Genomic DNA, 18376 nt, shown 5'->3' on the forward strand with positions numbered 1-18376 from the left:
GCAAAGCAGCAGCAAATGGATGACAGGCACTTTTAACTGCGGCCCAAAAGTAAATATAGACTCCAGCTTGGCCTGGAGTCACACCATTATGGCTGAGGCAAACAGCAAACCTGTTCAAAGGGACATTTGGAAGGATGCTATGCCGAGTCACTCCTTTTTTAACACTGTAATGATGGGAGGGACCAGCATTTTCACAGAAGAGAGACCCACCTTGTAAGGACTGATTGTTCAAGGTACAAACCAGAATCTATTTCGCTACACCTTTTATTATTTCAGAAGTATGTGGAGGGCTTACATCAAAACTACAGGCGACAGTTAGTATAAATAACGCTTTAATCAATGGCAGCAAAACATCAGCAAAGTCTATAAAAAGCATCACACTTTAACAGAGATGAGAGCAGCGCTGGACAATGCGACCGTTTAACAAAGGCTCCAATACACAGCATTTACCCGTGATAAACAAACACAATCAGCTTCCCTTCATACAAAAAATAACTCTGGAGGAGAGTTACAACCATTGGGGAAAAAAAAAAAACAAAACAAAACAATATTTTGCATGGGAGATAAGGACAAGTGGGTGCTACTGGTCATTATGACAGACATCCCTGACCGTTCAGAGCAATGGCAGCTGGAAACTGTTTCTGTTTGGTACTCTCTGCCTCCACTCCGCATATTCTCCTGTCTCACGGTGCAATCACACCTATGGAAACCTACAGTGCTCCAGCCTCGCTCAAAGGGGACGTGCAAACAGGGCTGTGAGAGCTGTGCCTGCTGAAGCCAACACTCGTCCTGGAGTTATTAACATTTCAAAAGACAATGAGACAAATTCTGCTCGCAGCTACATGCCTGTTTGACTTCAGTGGGCGGGGGAAGGAAATCTGGGAGCAGAAGTTGGTCCTTTAACTTCGGGAGCCATGTCGGTTGATTAGAAGCACAAAGCAAGGATTTGCTTATCCAAGGCCAGTATTTTCCAGGGCTGTACCACAGATGCCAAAGTTGGTAGCTCTCTCTCGAATAACACTTTTGCCCTGCTCGCAGCCAGCTTATGGGACTTTAGGAAAACAGCGGGGGTCCGGGAGGAGGATTTTCAAGAAGGGCAGCTAGAGGGATTTTACTTCCCCACACCCCTTTTTCTTCTTTTTTTTAATAGATACGTATGAGGAGCAAAAGGATGGCTTTGAGCAGCTCTGGAGAGGAAAGGCCACTAGTGCAGGAACCTGGTGTAACAAAACTTGCAAACTTGCCTCAGGAATTCCCTCCTCAAGCGCTGCTGCTAGCTGCTCTCCATGCTAGAGAAAGGGAAGGGTAGTTTGGGTCCAAAAGGTTAAGGGTTTAGAGGTCACTCTTCCCGGCTGAAATACAACTAATCGAATAGAAAATTTGTCCTCTGGGTGAACCTGTTCCTGCAATTTAGCCGAACTTCAGTAAAATACCTTTTCAGCTTCTCAACGTGAAGGCGTCAGAAAAAAGACGTCTTTACTATGTATGAACTCGGTGCTTTTTGTCATAGAAACAATGATGCGAATAATGCGGGAATATCCATCTTTAATATCACGACGTGGAGATATTCAAGTATTGCCATGTGCAAGTCTGAGAACTGGGCTAACCCTAAGGAAGAACAAAGAGTTTTCTCCAGGCTCTAAAACAAAAGGCCAAGTCTTAAAGACACTTTGCGGACTTCAAGGGATGAGAAAAGGGCAGAAATTAACTGCTGGCCACAGTTAACGTTGCCGAATACACTCTTGTTGAAAAGCTCGCCTTTTATTTTCGAATTAATTCAAGCCCATTTTGGCCAGTGTTTTCCCGAGCGAGCCCAGAGAGCCGTGAGTTCTCAGTGGGAAGCATCCAGCCCGGAGAAGGGCACGTTAACTCACCCCTGCTCTTTCCACCTCCCTTCAGTGTTTGCTGAGTTTCCTTCTTCGCCACTTTTTTCTTTAATAAAGGGATCACCTCGTTACAATTTTGGCTATGTGGTCCCTTTGCTAGGCTGCCCTGAGGGTACAGGAGATAAGGGCTGAGCTCTAAAACCGCCTGAGCAGAGGTGTAAGTGGCTCAGGGAGCTGGTTTGGCTTGGTTTGGTAGTTACAGCGCACTAAAACTTTGGCAACCAGCAGTCAGGGACAAATTCGTGGGTATTAGACCAGCTCTGCTCCCATCCAAGCCTTTCATCTTTCCTGAAAGCAACTTGCTGAGATTTCCAGCCATTGCAGTCATGTGTCATGGTTTGCTTAAAAACAATCACTGCTCTTAAAAAAAAAAAAAAAAAAAAAAAAAAACCACCTTCAAAACACCAAAACCAGAAAAACCCCACCAAAACAGAACAAAAAAAAAACCCTACCCAATCTTTAAAAACCCCACCAAAACCTAAAAACCAAACAAACCAAAGCCATAAAAAATCCAATATAAACCCAAAACAAAACAAATCAGCAACCCACACAGACTACATCTCTCTAGCAGAAAAGAAATTTAAAAACAGATTGAAATAATGTGTTCAGCTTTCAGCTTTGAATGGCTCAGTTTATATCAGAAATCACATTAATTTTTCAGTCTGGGTTGCTGTTATTTTTGTGGGGTTGTTTTTTGTGGTCTCGCCTCTTTCTTTTTCCTTTCTTTCTTTCCATTTTTAAATGAGGTATCGATGGTTTAAAGCACAGCGCTGAACAGAGCAGACTTTGGGAACAAATTTCAAGCCTGTTAGCTCTGGATGGCACACGGTAAGAAGCAGGGACACTTTTCCTATTCACAAAGATGGAAATTCAAAAACAAGGGTGGGGGGAAACAAGAAAGTTGTGTACGTTCAAGACAAGTAAACATTACATATGTGTTCATGAGACAGGGAAGGAAAAATACTGTATTTCAGCTCCCCTTCCTCGTTTTTGGTTTGACTATTTTTCTTTTTGTCTTCATTCTTCTATGCAACAAATAAATAAAACACACTAACATTACCAGAACATAAAATAACCCGTTTTCACTTCATTTCTATGCACACTTTCTGAGACATTATGGAAATGAGCAAGAATTTTCATTACACCGAGAAAGGTAAAGCAGCACAAAAAAAAAAAAAAGTTCACAGTTACTAGTCTTTCTGTTCGAATAAAAGACTATGCTATGAATTTCCTGTCCTCAACTTGCCCAAAATGCATTCTCCCGAAATTGCATGGGATAAAAAGACAATTAAAAGTATAAATCCCAGAATAAAGCATCCAATCTTCACTTTAGAATTCAAAACTGAAACACAGGACAGTTTCATTTTCAATGATTTATTATTTTTTAAGGACAGAAGGTCTCATTTAATATTTTCCCAATTCCCACTGCCTGCATGATGGTTTGTTTGTTTTTCCCTCTCTCTTTCTTTCCCCTTTTTTTTTTTGTTTTGTTTTGTTTTCCTTTTTTAGGTTGTGCTAGCAGAGGCAAATAAAATAAAGTCCAAAGTAGCATCATTTTGTCTCCTTTGTACAACAGTACCTTAAAGAAAGATGACAGTTTCTCGTGTCCTTAGCTGCTACATGCAGGTTCTGCTTGGGCAGTGTCAGTTATGTACAGTACTGGTCAGAAGCGAAGGATGAAATGGAAAATTTCACCTCTTCTACAAAGTTGTCAAGTCAGTCTGATGGTCCTTGGAACCAGTTTGTAAATGGGGGTTTGAACCAGAGGAAGAAGATCTGCCCTTCGTGTTGGGCAGTTTGTGATCTTTTTTCCACTTCATTCTTCTGTTCTGAAACCAGATCTTGATCTGGCGCTCAGAGAGACACAAAGTGTGGGCTATCTCGATACGGCGGCGCCTGGTCAGGTACCTGTTAAAATGAAATTCTTTTTCCAGTTCTAGGACTTGCTGTCTGGTGTAAGCTGTGCGGGAGCGTTTAGGTTCCCCTCCGTTGTAATTGGGATTCACTGGGAAAAAAATACGGAGAACTTTTACAAAGCTAATCTTGACTTGCCGGTCCGACTTTACAAAAGAAAACCTTACGAGCTGCGAGCATGTGGCCGAGCTGGATTCGTCCCAGTTGCTTACAATGGCCGGGCTGCTTTCCCCCCTCGTTTGAGGCAGGCACTACGGGCACACGCAGCTAGGTAGGCTGGGAGCCTCTAGAAGGCTCCTAAAATGGAGTTTTATCCTGCACGCCAAAGCCCCGCATGGCCCACGGCCTATTTCCTCAGCAATAAAAATTTATGGCGAGTGTAATTGGCCACCTCGGCTTAAAAAGCTCGCCCACGAGCCTGGCAGGGACTCGGCAGAGCGCCGCTGAGGACGATCGGAAGCAGGGTAGAAGAGCAAAGTAAGAAGAGGATCCTTACCCGAGTTAACATGGACTTTCTTCATCCAGGGATAAACTACTGCTGGCTGCTTAACTGCGGAGCCGTTTGGGGGTTTGAGGGCCGGCTGCTGGCTGCAGGCTCGCGAGTTGGACATTGGAGGCGGTGGACAATGCTCTGCTGGGCCGGGGAAGTGGCTCGCCGGGCCGGATTGCTCCTGTCCGTGACCCCGCGGCTGCCCGGCAGAGCCCTGGGCATTGCTACAGCTAAAGGGCTGCTCGCTGTAGTTTGACCGTGGGTAGAGTCCCTGGTGCTGGAAATCAGCGCCCTGCGAGGCACTGTAGTACTCGGCCCCCTGCTCGCCTAAGTAGCTATTCTGCAAATATTCCTCGCAAGGAGGAAATTTGGGATCCACATACTTAGAGTTCACCATATACGAACTCATGGCCATTAATTTCTGAAGGTAGAAAATACTAATTTTTCTCGTGTTGTCTTTTTTTCCCCTGCCATAGAGCCCTCCTACTTGCTGTCAACTGAATAAAGTTAGGCGGGCATGTGACCGGCCCGGCCAATGGGGAGCCGGGCGCCCACCGCCGCATTTCCCCGCATTTCCAGCGATTCCACTCAATAACATCCCTCTCACCGAATGACCCCCCTCTCCGGCGGGCCGCACCCGCAAACCAGGTACCGGAGGTGTGGGGGTACCCCGGGGCGGCGGCCGCTGCCCTGCCCACAGCCTTTTGTCTGAGCCGGCTTCCCCCAGCCCCGGGGGATGCTGCCCTGCCGTCCGATCCTCTAGCCAGGATCGCCACCGGGGCTTGGTACCTCGCTTTAAATAAAATAAGAAAAAGAATCGAAAGGAATATACAGAGCGATGAGCTGAAGCGGGGTTAAAAGGGAAGAAACTGATAAGCAGGCGAGGAAAAGAAAAGCCATCAAAGAAGAGGGTAATATGATGTACAATAGATCTGTCCTGTCTTTGTCTAGCAGAGGTCATCCAAAAGTTACCAGAATTTAGTTCTGCTGAATAAAATTAGGCAATCAGTAACTTCTCATTCACTTTCGAGCCTCAAAATATACGTGTGCATACGTACGCGTGCACAGACGCAAACGCCAACGTATATTTATAAATCTATACGTGTATGTATATAAAATCATACAGATGGCAAGAAAGAGTTCACTTTTAACCACTAAAGTTCAATCAATTGAACTGGAGACGTCATTTAATTAGGTTAAAAATATCACGGGTTTAATGAGATAAATTCGGTCTTCATTCATCAATATCATTCCTGGAGCACAAGTAAATACATTCCAGCGAGGCGAATGCTGCTTTTGCTGCTGTCGTAAATATTTTGATGCGATCTGGACCCTTGACAGGGAAATTTTGCTAACGTCTGGCATATCTAGCTAATTTATGAGTATCTTATAAAAGACTCATTCACTGATTGGTAGATAATATCTTTTTTTTTTTTTCCCCAGAAATTTTGTAACTTCTGGTGAATTTAACTGTTTAAATTCACAGATTGTCAGTGAGAGTTAGGACTGAACGACAGCCGAAGTTTTAAGAAACGTCCTAAAACCTAGCAAATAGGAGCGAGGCAGCAAAACTTTTTATAATTTCTGAGTGTTCAGCACGCACATGCCTCTTGATTCCGCCAGTATTTTAACTTCTAACCATCTGCAGAAAGGTGAAGTTTTTGCATCGACCATATATTCCCCTAGAATCGAATCTGTGACTATATGAATATCACACAAATTCGGTTCTACAGGGTATATATAGACAACGTAATAACATTCTGTTTTCATCTACAATATAGCAGGTCTTTGCAATTCTCTTAGTCTCTTACTGTCTTCTGAGGAATGCAAACTATTCTGCTGGGACTCAGTTCTGAAATACGGATTTGCAAGAAGGTGGGATTTCAGAAAAGATTCACGCTTGTTATTATTTGCTGCAATAGAGCTATACGACCCTCCACCAATTCATAGCGACGAATTTCGCCTACCAAATTCTCAGAAAGACCTGCCGCTTTCTTTAAATTCTCTGCCACTTACGTCCTCGCTATGGAAAGCGGACGTGGTCAGTCAAATTGCGCTATTTAGAATAATAATGGTTAAAGTAATTTAGTAAGGAGTCTTTAAATATTTAGGCTAACACGAATCTGAAAAGATTCTCCAGAATTAGAAATTCCCCCAAAATAAAAAAGAATTTCTAAAAAATCGAAACAGAAGTAAAACAGCCGACAACAGAAACAGCGGTTGGTGAAAAAGATGAGATTAAAAGCTGGAGTTAGTTGCTCTCGGGAAAAAGAGAGTTTCCAAATTTACCTTCATCCTATTATGCTGGTCTAGCTATTATCCCCGCGATCTGCCTGCGAGCCTTAGCCTCGCACCCTCCCAGGTTTTCCCTGCCGTAGCGTTTATGGTGAAGGGCAGGGCGAGAGGTCAGCCGAAATCATTTACAAACATATCACAAAGTTTCATTATTTTTACTTTGTCGACAGCGGCACACAGGAGTACAAAAGTTCATGAATTGTGTCTGACCCAGCTCCTCACTGCTGTCCTGCGGTCAACCTCTTCTCCTTCCACTATTTAAAACAGGCACCATAAGGACAAATAATGGTGCGGGTGTGATACATCCAACCACTGCGGAGGGCAGATTTGGGGGTGTTGCGCTTATCCGAGCGATGTGTACCGGGTTGTTTGGCTGCCTCCAGCTCCCAAGCGCCTGAGCTGGGAGATGCTATTTTCAAACGCCTGCTTTCTGACCACTGCGGCGGTGCCTCCTTCGCAGCAAGTGCAACTCAAAACGACTTTATATCCTTAATCTCCCCCCGGATTCTTCAAATCCCTACCCAGCTATTTTCAGCATCTCTCCCCGCTTTGGCATCCTTGCTCTGCGGGGAGAGGGGACACCCCCCCGCCCTCGCGGGGGTTGTTTACCACCGGCTGAAGTGGCAGGGTAACTCCCCTCCGCCCCCCAAAGAGAGCCATGGTTTGGGGCAGCCCCCGGGAGCGGACAAGCCCGCCTAGGGCTGCCCAGGGAGCAGCGACGGAGCTGGGGAAGCAGCAGCTCCCCGTTCTGCTTAATACTACACATTTTCATATTTGTTAGACGCTGTGACCTGCGTTTCACCTTATTGCACGACTTGCTCAGACAGGTCAAAGCCAAAGAGTTATTGATGAACAAAAGCGTTATATATTCACCTCCTGTTCAACTGCCCATACAAAATACTTTTGATCTATCAGGCTTTTTGTATTCTGGTTCATAATCAGTATGCTAAATGTACGTTGGCAGAAAACAAGTAATCCATACATTTAGGGCCGACCCTGTAATAAAATGCCAAGGGCGTCTACGTAGCTCAGGACTGAGCTATGGGGGAAGGAAAGTTACCTATGGAACACAATTAAAATTGCAACGCTGAAGGCGATTCTTTAGTTCGTATTTATAGGACTCGAAAACCAATATTGCTAAGGAAGACAAAAAGACCAGGAGAAGCTTGGCACATGTAGTGAAATAGATTATTTATCAGGAAACAGGGAAAGGAAGCGGGGAAACGCAAACAAACACACAGGCAAACACTCCTCTCCTTTACATGCTCCGGGTCAGAGCCGGGCTGGCAGAAACGGGAAGGGCGATGTACAACCTAATGAATCTCCAAATATCACAGTCTTTCCCTCTCTGTTTGAGAGACAAGCTGGTCTCAGCCTGGAGGACCAGGACCAAGGCACTCAGCTCCTCACTGGAGCCAGAAAGGTTCAACAGCAGTTCCTGATGCACACTGATCTTCTGCCCTCCCCTCGGTCCCCCTGGTCTCAGGCAGGACCATCTGGGATGCGAAAACCCCTACAGTAAAAGATTGCCCTCCTAAGCTCTGATACCCGTTCTATTCCGTGCCTTCGCAGCATTTAAACCCCCGTTAGAGCCGCCCTTGCCCCGAGACCTCTGGCAGCAGCAGAGGAGCTCTGGTGCCCGCAGGAGCGGGCTGCAGCTGGGCTGCCCGGGCTCGCCCGCGCTGACCGCCCCAGCTCCTGCCGCCTCCTTCACCCAGCCTGTGCCAAAGAGGGAACATCAGAGAGCAGCACAGCTCTGCCTGGGATCCCGGCTGGAGAAAAGAGTGGGAGTAGCCAAGGTTGTGAGGTGCTGGGATACAACGTGAGCCGTGTGGATGCTGCACGGGGAGGCGCTGTACAGTCCCGCCGAGTTAAAATGGAAACGCTGCTAATTGCTTTGGAGTGCTTAAAAGCAGGACGACACCTGTACAGCCCTGTAATAACCCCCAGGAGACTGCACCTCTGCTTTTAATGCTAGCCAGGATTATGACATGGTACCACAAACTGACTCCACAAGAACCTTCACATGCTGACATAGTCCTTTCTCTCTTTTTTTGTTGTTTTTCTTTTTTTTTTCTTTCTTTTTTTTGTGGGGGGAGGGGTGGTGGGGGAGGAGAAGGAAGAAATATTCATCAGGAATCATAGTTTGGGGTTTTTTAGGTCTGAAGGGAAGAACCAGGATTTTCGAATAACACAAACTCTACAAGAAATAAAAGGTTACTTACTGTGGATGTTCTTCCATGCTGCAGAACCTGTTGCAATAAAAACGTTTGTTACTGTTGTATTCCACATACGGGTGATATTTCTGGAGAACAATTACAAACCACGTTTGATAGATGAAGGCAGAGAGGAGCTGGTGGCAAATCCTGCAAGCAGAGGAGTGGTGGGATGGAAGCCCCTTCCAAATGAGGACCACGTTGCATTCAGGCAGTTTTTTATGAATACACGCTTTCCCTGTGCCTGGGGTGTGATCTTTCACTTTTAATATTCATAGTCTAAATTTTATACCGGATAATTTCTAAAGAAATGAAGAGCCAGACCTCCCTCTTTCACTAATGGAAAAGAATAACAAAGGCCTTTTTTTTTTTTTTTTTTTTGTTCTGTGGGAATCCAGTCACATTCAGATCACCTTTGCCAAACCATCACCCACAAAATACACCATGCAGCATTATATCCGTGCTAAACACAGAAAGACCTACAATTTTATTAGAATAAATATCAGGTTACTCCAAAATAGTTCTCTTTTAGGATCACCTAATTAACCTATCAGTAACCACAAGACATGCGCCTTTGTTTGCATTATAGAAGGATAGATTTGACTTCTACTTTCCTTCAAATATTTTATTAAATATATCCAAAGGTCACATAAGGGAAACAAATCCACACTCTTAGTCTAATTATCCTGAAACGCGTCATACATTTAAAAGTAAATACTACTGGGGGGTTCTTTTCTGTAAGCGATTTTTCATCTCCTGTATTGCCTTCCTACAATATCTTGGCGAGTTATTGTATTAAACACAGAGCAATTGCCTCGGTATCAATAGCTCAGTGCATAGAGCTTCCCAACACCTTTCTTGTTAATTTTTTTTTTTTACGTTCTGCCCACTCTAGGTAACATTCGTAGCCTGCGAGGAAAGTGGATTCATATCAACATTTTGGCACTAACCATTCCCTTACGGAGCCTTTCCTTTTATCTTCAATTTTTAGATAAAAATAAATGGTTTTTATTTAAAAAAAAAAAATTTAAAAGCTTATCTCCATTAAGAAATCCCATTAAATTCCGAAACCTCAGCCAGAGAGCAGCGGGCGCAGCACCTGAGCTGTACCTGCCCGTGTCCCGGCGGAGCCGAGCCGCGCAGCCGGGCGCAGCGCTGCCCTCTCGCAGCGCGGCCGCGGAGGGGAGGCGGATAGCGGACTTACTGCGCGCTCCCCCCGCGGCCTGCGGGACCCGGGAGCAGAGGTGCCTGCGCGGTCGCATTCCGCCGACGGTTCCCCGCTAACACTTTCCCGATTACTGCTTCCAGGAACGAAAGCATCTGCACTTGTATGCTCTTAAACTAATTTATGGTGGGAATTATATTTTGGCTTGTCAACTCTCAAGCCATAAAACAAAGTTTATTGGAATCACGTGCTTCTAAATAGCCACTCAGGACTTATCTCTGTGGAACCATAAATAACCTTCAGCTTTAAACTTTTATTCGCTAAATAAAGGTTCTCTGAATCTGTCCTATAAAACGGGACCGGGTCGAAATAGCGGGGATGGGTGGAAGCTCGGCTGCCTGGCGTTATGCCGGCCTTTTTGAGGAGCGTGTTTTAGGAAAAGCTGAAAAGGGGACTTAGCGCTCCCAAAGTGCTCTTGGGAAAGGAGACAGGCGCGTTTTCTGTGGGTACCCGTCCAAACCTTTCTTTATAGCTCTTGGGGCACAAGGAAGCCCATCTTCAGGAGAAAAGGAAAAAAAGTTCCACCAAAAAAAAAAAAAGACACAAAAACACCCCCCACCAAAAAAAAAAAAAAAACCCACAAACAAACAAAAAACCAACACAAAAAACCCACAAAACAAAAAAACCCAAACAAACCAACGGAAAGATGGAACCTTTTCTCCCTTCGCTGGGTGTTTATGGCATTTTGGTGAGGTTTCCCCGCAAAACGGCTTTGAGACATTCATCTCAAAACTCGGGAGAGCTGTGCCAGGGGCTGCAGGTTCGCCGGGCACCCGAGGGACCTTTGTAAGTGACCAAACTGCTGCCAACAGTGAGTGCACAGGGCTTCGGAAAGGGAGAAAGTGTGAAGCCTGCCACAATGAGATCTTTGAGGACTGGAAGTTTAAGGACGGTTATAAAGCAATAAAAGAGCCCTGGTGTGAAGGGAGCAGGGTGTGAGCTCGCAAATGAGAATTTCAAGGAGCCCGAGCACAGGAAGTCAAATGTCCCTGGCAGTCACACAGCGTGAAGAAACCCGGGCATAGCTCCCAATCTATCATGGCTAAGATGAGCACGTCGGAGCGGCCAGCAGCTCCCGGAGCATCCCAGGAAGGGTTCGTGCCTTCGCCAGAGGGCGGGGAGCTGTGTCAGCCCCGCCGGGGAGCGGCCGCCCGCAGAGGGGACACGGCCACTCGCCCGGCCCGCGGAGAGTGCGCCTCCGCCCGGGGGCTCGGCTCTGAAAAACCAGCAAAATGCAAGTCCTTACTGGGTGGTGGCACCAGCTGAGTGGTGCCTGTGTAACCCTACAGTCTGCTCTTGCTTCTTATGAAGTCACCCAAAAGGGCCAGCTCAGATCTCACTATATTTTTTAGATGGCTCCAGTCACAGCTGGACAATTACTTTTCCTTCAGACAACAAGAGGCATCCTGAGGTCCTTCCCTGCTCCTTCTTTATGATCCAGAGTGGCTTTGCATTCCACCATTTTTCTTGCTCTTTGCAAGGCCTTACTCACTTGGTATTGCCTTTGTTGCTTTTTAGTGGCCTAAGCTGCGGAACAGCCCTTTCCCCTCCCCTGCCCAGGAAGGGACAGTGCACCAGGTGGCATTTCAGACACAGTGCATGGTCTGAGGAGCTTTATCAGGCCCGGGGCTCCAGCCAGCCACCCCAGAAAGAGGAGTGGGCTGCCTTGCATGGGGCTGACTGCAGGGTCTCTTTCAGCTGGTGCATGACCTGTGCTCCCAGTCCTGGGCAGGCAGAGGGACAAGCTCCCTGGAGCTCCCAGAGCCTTGCTCAGGCACCTGGGCCTGGCCACAGTGGGCCCTGGATCAGGCTTTGTGGTACCCTCCTCCCCAAACACATCACCCTCACTGCCTTCTGGAAGAAGGGCTTCAGCAGCAGGCAGCTGCAGGGAGCCAAAGCAGCCTTACCTGGAGAGGGGCAAGAAAAGGCTGTGTACTGGGACATGAGGGGTAGGGTGTAATGAGAAAGTGCAACAAAATGTAGGGAAAATCATTTGAGACAAGAATTGTGACGCACAGTGGAGTGTGTTTGCCCAGGCACTGAGTGCTGGGAGTGGAAAGGTCAGGTCCCAGCAGCAGGGCCCATGGCGGGCTCCAGGCCCTGTGCAGGACAGACAGCATCACATCCCTCCCTCAGTGTCTGAGATTGCTTCAGCTCTCCTGGCCTGTCTCGTGGGCAAGAGAAGGCCATAGCTTGGAGATGAGAGACTGCCAGGGGAGGAGAGGAGCCATGGAGAGGCAGGTGGCATGGCAGTCAGGCTGCAGAAGTGACAGCCCCTGGCAAAAGGGGTGGCCCAGGCTGGGCATGTGCTTCAGACACATGTGTCCAGGACATGGGGCTGTGAAAGATGAGGCTGTGAGATAGTGAGGAATTGATGATTGAGATACAGCTCCCTCTCATTTAAGAACAAGACAAATGTTTCAGTAACTGACTAATTCTAGCCATGAGATTTTTTGAAGTGGGAATTAGAATGATTTTCACATTTCCTATTCTAAAATGCAGATGTGAAATTTGACTTTGAAGCTCTGGCCAGTTCATTCTCTAGGCTTTTATGCAAGTTTTCATATTTGGGGCTGATGATCTGGAGACAGATAAGAGGTGTAATGACATAACAGAGTAACAATTGGTTTCCCTCTGGTAATTGTGATAAAGAGCTTGGGGGAACTGAATCACATGTGCATGCCTCCATTGCCCTCAATGCGACTTGGCAGACATGACGACCGGCATCCTACCCCGAGGACCACACTGCCAGAAAATTACAGGCTCCGTCTCCGACTTTGAAGACCTACTAAGCACCTTGATAGCGTCCAACGCATTTTGCCCCTCTGCTTTTATCACAACCCCGACTTTTCACAGTCACCTCGTCGCCCATGCCCTCGCAGAGCAGGATGTGGGCATGCAAAGTCCCCTGCCTGCAGCACCCCAGCCCCGCAGGCGGATCCGGTGGCAGCAGGGGCCCGGAGCGGGCAGGGCGGCGTCGAGCCGCGCCTCAACATCAAACGGGGCAGCGGCGGCGACACCTCGGGTCCGCGGGGGAAGAGCGAGGAGTGCGGGGCAGGGAGGGGAGGCCGGGGGCCGTGGGAGCGTCTCGCCGGGGTAGGCACGGCCCGTGGGGGTGGGTGCCGCCAGGGTCGTGTCCGGGCACGGCTGGGGAAGGTGAAGCCTGCAGGCAACAGGTGAGGCGGAGGCAGGGAACTCTGCCGGGCCCCGGCTTGCAGGAGGCAAGGGAGGGTGTGCGGGGGCCGGGGGCTCTGCCCGCGGGAAGGGAGCCGGCGGGAAGGAGGGTGCTCTGGCACCCGCATCAAAGGAACAGGGAGGGAAGAGGCGGCTGCCCGACATCAAAGCGCGGGCTGGTGACCGGGAGGGCAGCGGGGCACACGAGGGGAGCCCCGCGGCACCGCGGGTGAGGCAGAGAGCGGGAGGGCGGGAGGGCGCGCCAGGCTCTGCGGACCCGGGAGGGACGGGAAATCGCGGCGCTGGAGAGACTGGGACAGCCGGGTCGGGGCTTGAGACGCCCGAGGAGGGCGGTGGAGCCCCGCCCGTGTCCCCCGCCCTCCGGTGGGCTCTGCCGGGGGCAGGCGGGCGGCAGGCGCGGGTCCCGAGGCTGGCGGCGGGGCGGTGGGCGGCCAGGCTTGTCCTACAGCGCCTTCTCCTGGAAGAGGCCGTGGAGACATAAGGGCTGGCGGCTGCGGCCGGGGCCTGCCGCGCCCCCGGCGGTCGCTGCACGGCCCGGCTCGGCGGCCCTGGGGGCGGCAGCCGCGGGCAGGTGGCCGCGTCCGTCCGTCCGTCCGTCCGTCCGTCGGGGCGTGCGCCCACACGCGGACAGATGCGGCGGAGCCGGGCCGCGACGGCGGGGCCGGCCGGGGGCTGGGGTGACCCCCGGTGCCCTGCACTCCCGCAGGCTCCTACCCGGGCACTGGGTCGGGCTGCCTCCCCTTGCGGCCGCACCCTCCCCCGCGGGCGATGGGAGGCGAGCGCCGAGCTTGGGCACAGCCTGCTGCCGCTGAATGCGGTTTTATTGCCTCTTGTCTCTCGCAGAGACCCTTCCTCCGCGCCCCGCCCGGCCTCCGCGACCTGCTGCAATGTTTATTGCGCCTCATCTTTTCCTTTCGCTTCCTGTTTTTTCCTCTCCCGCTCCAGCAGCATTGAGTGCCGCACTGCAGTAGAGCAGTAAATACCTTTAACAGCTGCCTGCCAACCGAGGGGTGAAATACCGTCTTTGTTCGGGTTTCTTTTTCTACCCCAAGCGCACATAAAACACCCCGTGGGAATTATATTTTTTGGGGGGAACGAGAAAATGAATCGGCGGGATTTTCAGTTCTTAAGAACGCAGAAGCAGCGTGCATATCTCCGCCTAGTCTTATCGAGTTTCCCGGGTCCGCAGTTCACAACGCACCCACTCCTTGCACCAAAGCCCTGCCCGACTGGGGGAACAGAGGCTGCACTTCTCTTCCAGGCAACCTGCAGCAGCCAAGCGGGAGCCAACCTGACTTCCCGAACGGCAGCCGGTGCCAGCGGTGCCCCGGCACTGTCAGGGACAGTGGGCTGCCGCTTCCTGCCAGCTGCTTTGTGGTGGTGTTTTTATACTGCCCGTGCGTCAGTAAAGGGTGCACTGGGGATCGGCTGTTTCCTTTCAACACATACACACAGAAAATAAAGAAAAAATAAAGAAAAAAAGAAAAAAAGGAAAAAATAAATAATCATAAAAAAGATGAGTCAAATTCTGTCAAACACATCGGGAAACGAAGCAAGTGCGAGAAATTTGACTATGAATCTTGTAGTCCAAAAATTTCAGCACACCAACACATCTATACTCATACCATGTTTTATAGGTGCATAAATAGATATAAAAATACAGTCCTTATATGTGCCATATATATAAGCATCTACATATAAATATATATATAATGTGCCATCTATATAAAAGCGTATTTATTTGCTATGAATACTTTCAATTCCATAGATATTTTTAGGAACATAAACAGACCTATGTGTACTTGAATGTTAATAATAAATAAATAAATACATACATACAAACATACATACATCCGATAAGAAAAAGAATAAGAGCAAAAGCAAGCCAGGAAGGAAGCCATTTAGAAAAAAGCCGAATTCCCACATGAACCAGTGGAATCATAAATGCATGTATCCGCATGTGTCAGCAGATGGACCCGCAGACACACACATACATATTAGAATTCGTTAGAACATCCTGCTTTTGTGTTTTTTTGGTTTTTTTTTTCTTTTTCCCCAGGCTACGAATAATTTCAAAACAGCTAAAGGACGAGATTTTCCGAAGTTTTTGGAGAGATTTATGGTCAAATAGCTATAATTACTGTGTCACCTAGGCGGGATTCTGAGAGTGAAACCTAACGCAGCGCATATTTTCCACGTTACTCTTGAAGACTGTTGCTATGTTGAAAACGATTCGTCCCAAATAATCCCCAAGTCCTGCAGGAGCGCAGGGCGGCCGGCTAGGGCAAACAGGGAAAGCGTGGGGGACAGGGATTTTATCGCTTACTGCAGTGGGGCTCGGGCTCAGCAGGCTGAGGGGTGCTCGGGGGTGGAATAAAGAACAACTTCTCCTGTGGGTTCAAAATATATACTCGGGGCATGACTGGCACCTTTCCACCCTCACTGTGTGTTGTGTAGCCAGGCGTTCTGCTTTAGCGCTAATCCACCGGCTGCTTTCGGGGTAAATGGCGAGTGGGTAAATTCCTGCAGTGCAACAGCACGGTGCGCTGCAGCCCGCGAGCACCGATGGGAACGCTGAGCACCAGCCGGCGGGCTCTGCACCGTGCGCTCTCAGTTTGGAAATGAAGATGAGATGAGTAAAGCACATATACGTTCACAACAACGTACCCCCAAAGAACGTGCGTTCTGCAGAGAGAAGTGGATTTGCAGATACGATATAGATATATATGCATATAGGTAATGTGAATATGGATATATATACATATATGGGTAACGCAGGAATAGTTAACTATTCTATCTCCTCGACATATTTTAAAATAAACCCAAGGATTTGTTGTTGGGTTTATTTCTGAGAGCTTGTCCTCCATTTAGCCCCGGGTGATTTCCACGTGGGTAAGTGGCCGTACTGCGGGCGTGCGCTCCTGGCCGCGTCTCCGCGCAGCCGCCCCCGCGTTCCGGCTGCGAGCCCGGCCCTGCGCTGCCCACCGAGGAGCCGCAGCCCTGGCTCCGCGCTGCAGCGGCGCAAGGATGTCAGAAAAAGTCCCTGCGGGGCAGGCGAGGCTCCCGGGACTGGCCCCGGGCACTGCCCCCGGCTCGACCGGCTCGGCGGAGCCGCCCCGCGCCCTCCGCCCCCGCGGGAGCACTGACCCCGGTTCTCCTGCGAAAACACCTGTTAGGCTTTAAAGTCACTCGACTGCCCTTCCGCCGTGGGGGAAACAAACTAAGCATCACCACAGCACGCTTCGGGCTAGCAGGGGGAAAAAAGTATCCCAAGAGCAGAGGGCCTTATATCGGAAGAAACCCCACCGGCGGGCGAGGCGCTGCCTGCGCGCACTGCGCCCCAGCCTTCCGCCCCTCACGGCGGAACACCAACACATCGTGGCCCGCGGCGCCTTTTCCGTGAGACACCGCGCGCAACAGCCGCTCTCACTCTGCGGCGTGCCCACAGCCACTGTTAATGCAATAACACCGCCGACAATTACAATAGCAATAACAACAACAGCAATCGTAGCGGTAATAACAGTAATAGCAATACTAAAGGAAGAAGATGGGTTTTCGAGGGACAGGTGATGAGGAGGGACAGGAGGGCAGGGGAGCCGGTGCCGTGCCGCATATCGCGGGGTACCAGCCCGAGGGGAGCGGAGTTCTTACCGGTTCGCGGCATTGCCCGCCTGCGGAGAAGCCCGGGAGGGTCGCTGTAATCCATTTTGCACCCGCGTAGCAATCCGTGTGCCGGAGGAGATAGCGGCAGCGGGGGCATCGAACGGTGGGAGAAGAACGAGGGGCTGCAGGCGGCGCGGCGGCGGGCGCGGGTCTCCGCGCATCCCTCCGTGGGCGCGGAAGAGGAGGCGGCGCGGGGCCCGGGAAGTGTCAGTGCGGCGGCGGCGGGACCGGCCGCGGGTTTGGGGGAGCGGGGCACAAACATGAGGGCGACTGCCATACACCTCAGCCTAGACAAAGGTTAGAAAAAGAGGGGCTGAGGCTCTCTGAAGGCAGAATGCAGGGGGAAATTCGCCAGGGAAATCAGGAAAAGGCCATGAAAGCGCTCGCTGCCTGCACATGACCAGCCGCAGCCAATGACGAGCCCAAATAGGTCATAAAAAGGTCTATTACCAAGTTGTAAATTTTCTTCAAACAAAAAGGAATTTACTGCAATTCCTTGCGGATTTTGCACATACTGCTTCCCAGCGCCATGTTTCTTTCGCCTGCGCGCTGCGCTTTTACTGAGGCTTCGGTCCCGCCTGCCCCCGGCCTGCGCGCCACGGGCGCGGTGGCGGAGCCCCGCAAGCACGGCCGGGACGCGGGAGATCCGCGCGGGCCGCGGAGAGAGGGGCACGCGGTGGCGGAACCGCGTAAAGAGGGCCAGGGCACTGTGCCGAAGGATCCGTTTCTTGCCAAACGAAAGGGGGCTTAACCCGCATCCCCACCCTCTTCTCCCACCCCTCCCCAGCGCTCCCCCGGGCACTAAAAGAAACCACATCTGCTTTAGCGCCCACTACTGAAGCGGAAGCCGTCACCGACATAAAAATGGCCCGAGCCTCTTCCCCACGCCGCAGTGCGCGGTTCCCGCAGGTTGTGCCGGGCACTGTCACCGCGCCCAGTGCAGGCTGCCTCCGCCCCCGGTAAAACCTTCCCGGGGCACCAGCAGGGAAAATCCGATTCCTTAGAAAGTATTCTTAAAAAAAAAATTAAAATGGGCCCGTGTCCACAAGGAATACTCGGCTCGGAGATGGAGTACTGGAGGTTTCTTGCTCAAGTTTTGTTTCAGGGAATAGCCAGAGCCCTCAATCCGTGACCTCCGTGCCGGGTGTAACTGCTAACAAAAGTAAACACGCCTAAAGGTGTAGGATCGAGGTTGGATCTTTCTAACACGCTGCTTCAGGCAGTTGCACACCTTTGAATATCGCCTCGGCGGAGGCTATGGCAGCTCTCGTGGTGTGTCTGCAGCACGCATGGCCGCGCTGAGCTGCTCCTCAAGAGAACGGAGGAATTCCGCGGAAAGCAAAGGCGCGGTGCATCCGCCCCGCGGCCGTCTCAGGCGGCCTCTCGCCGCCGCTCCCGCCGCAACCCGCGCAGCCACGGCTTTTCCTTGCCAAAAGTCCGATGGCTCCACTTTTACAGGGGACTCGGTGGCCGCCTGGGTCAATTTCTGACT

At 50.2% G+C, this 18376-nt stretch overlaps 2 protein-coding genes across 6 annotated transcripts in view; both read right to left on the reverse strand.

Moving 5' to 3' along the window:
• Positions 1 to 17004, reverse strand: part of HOXD3 (homeobox D3) — a 30398-nt gene extending 13394 nt beyond the window's left edge. For 2 of the 5 annotated variants that reach the window (XM_039699321.1, XM_039699288.1), the window contains exons 1-2: positions 10006 to 10067; positions 8811 to 8837 (exon numbers count right to left, since the gene is read on the reverse strand). The gene's annotated coding sequence lies outside the window, so the exon portion shown is untranslated. Of the gene's footprint in view, positions 1 to 8810; positions 8838 to 10005; positions 10068 to 16872 lie in introns of those variants that run through there. The other 3 variants (XM_039699327.1, XM_039699277.1, XM_039699296.1) reach the window with 2 other exon arrangements.
• On the reverse strand, positions 3245 to 6432 carry HOXD4 (homeobox D4). Its single transcript, XM_039699338.1, has 2 exons — positions 4297 to 6432; positions 3245 to 3891 (listed from the first exon to the last, which is right to left on the reverse strand). The coding sequence occupies exons 1-2, from the start codon at positions 4703 to 4705 to the stop codon at positions 3587 to 3589; spliced, it is 714 nt and encodes a 237-aa protein (XP_039555272.1). The 5' UTR covers positions 4706 to 6432; the 3' UTR covers positions 3245 to 3586.
• Positions 17005 to 18376: the final 1372 nt, after the last annotated feature.

This window comes from Passer montanus, unplaced genomic scaffold (genome assembly GCF_014805655.1).
Source record: "Passer montanus isolate IOZ18808 unplaced genomic scaffold, ASM1480565v1 scaffold1, whole genome shotgun sequence".
NCBI lineage: Eukaryota > Metazoa > Chordata > Aves > Passeriformes > Passeridae > Passer > Passer montanus.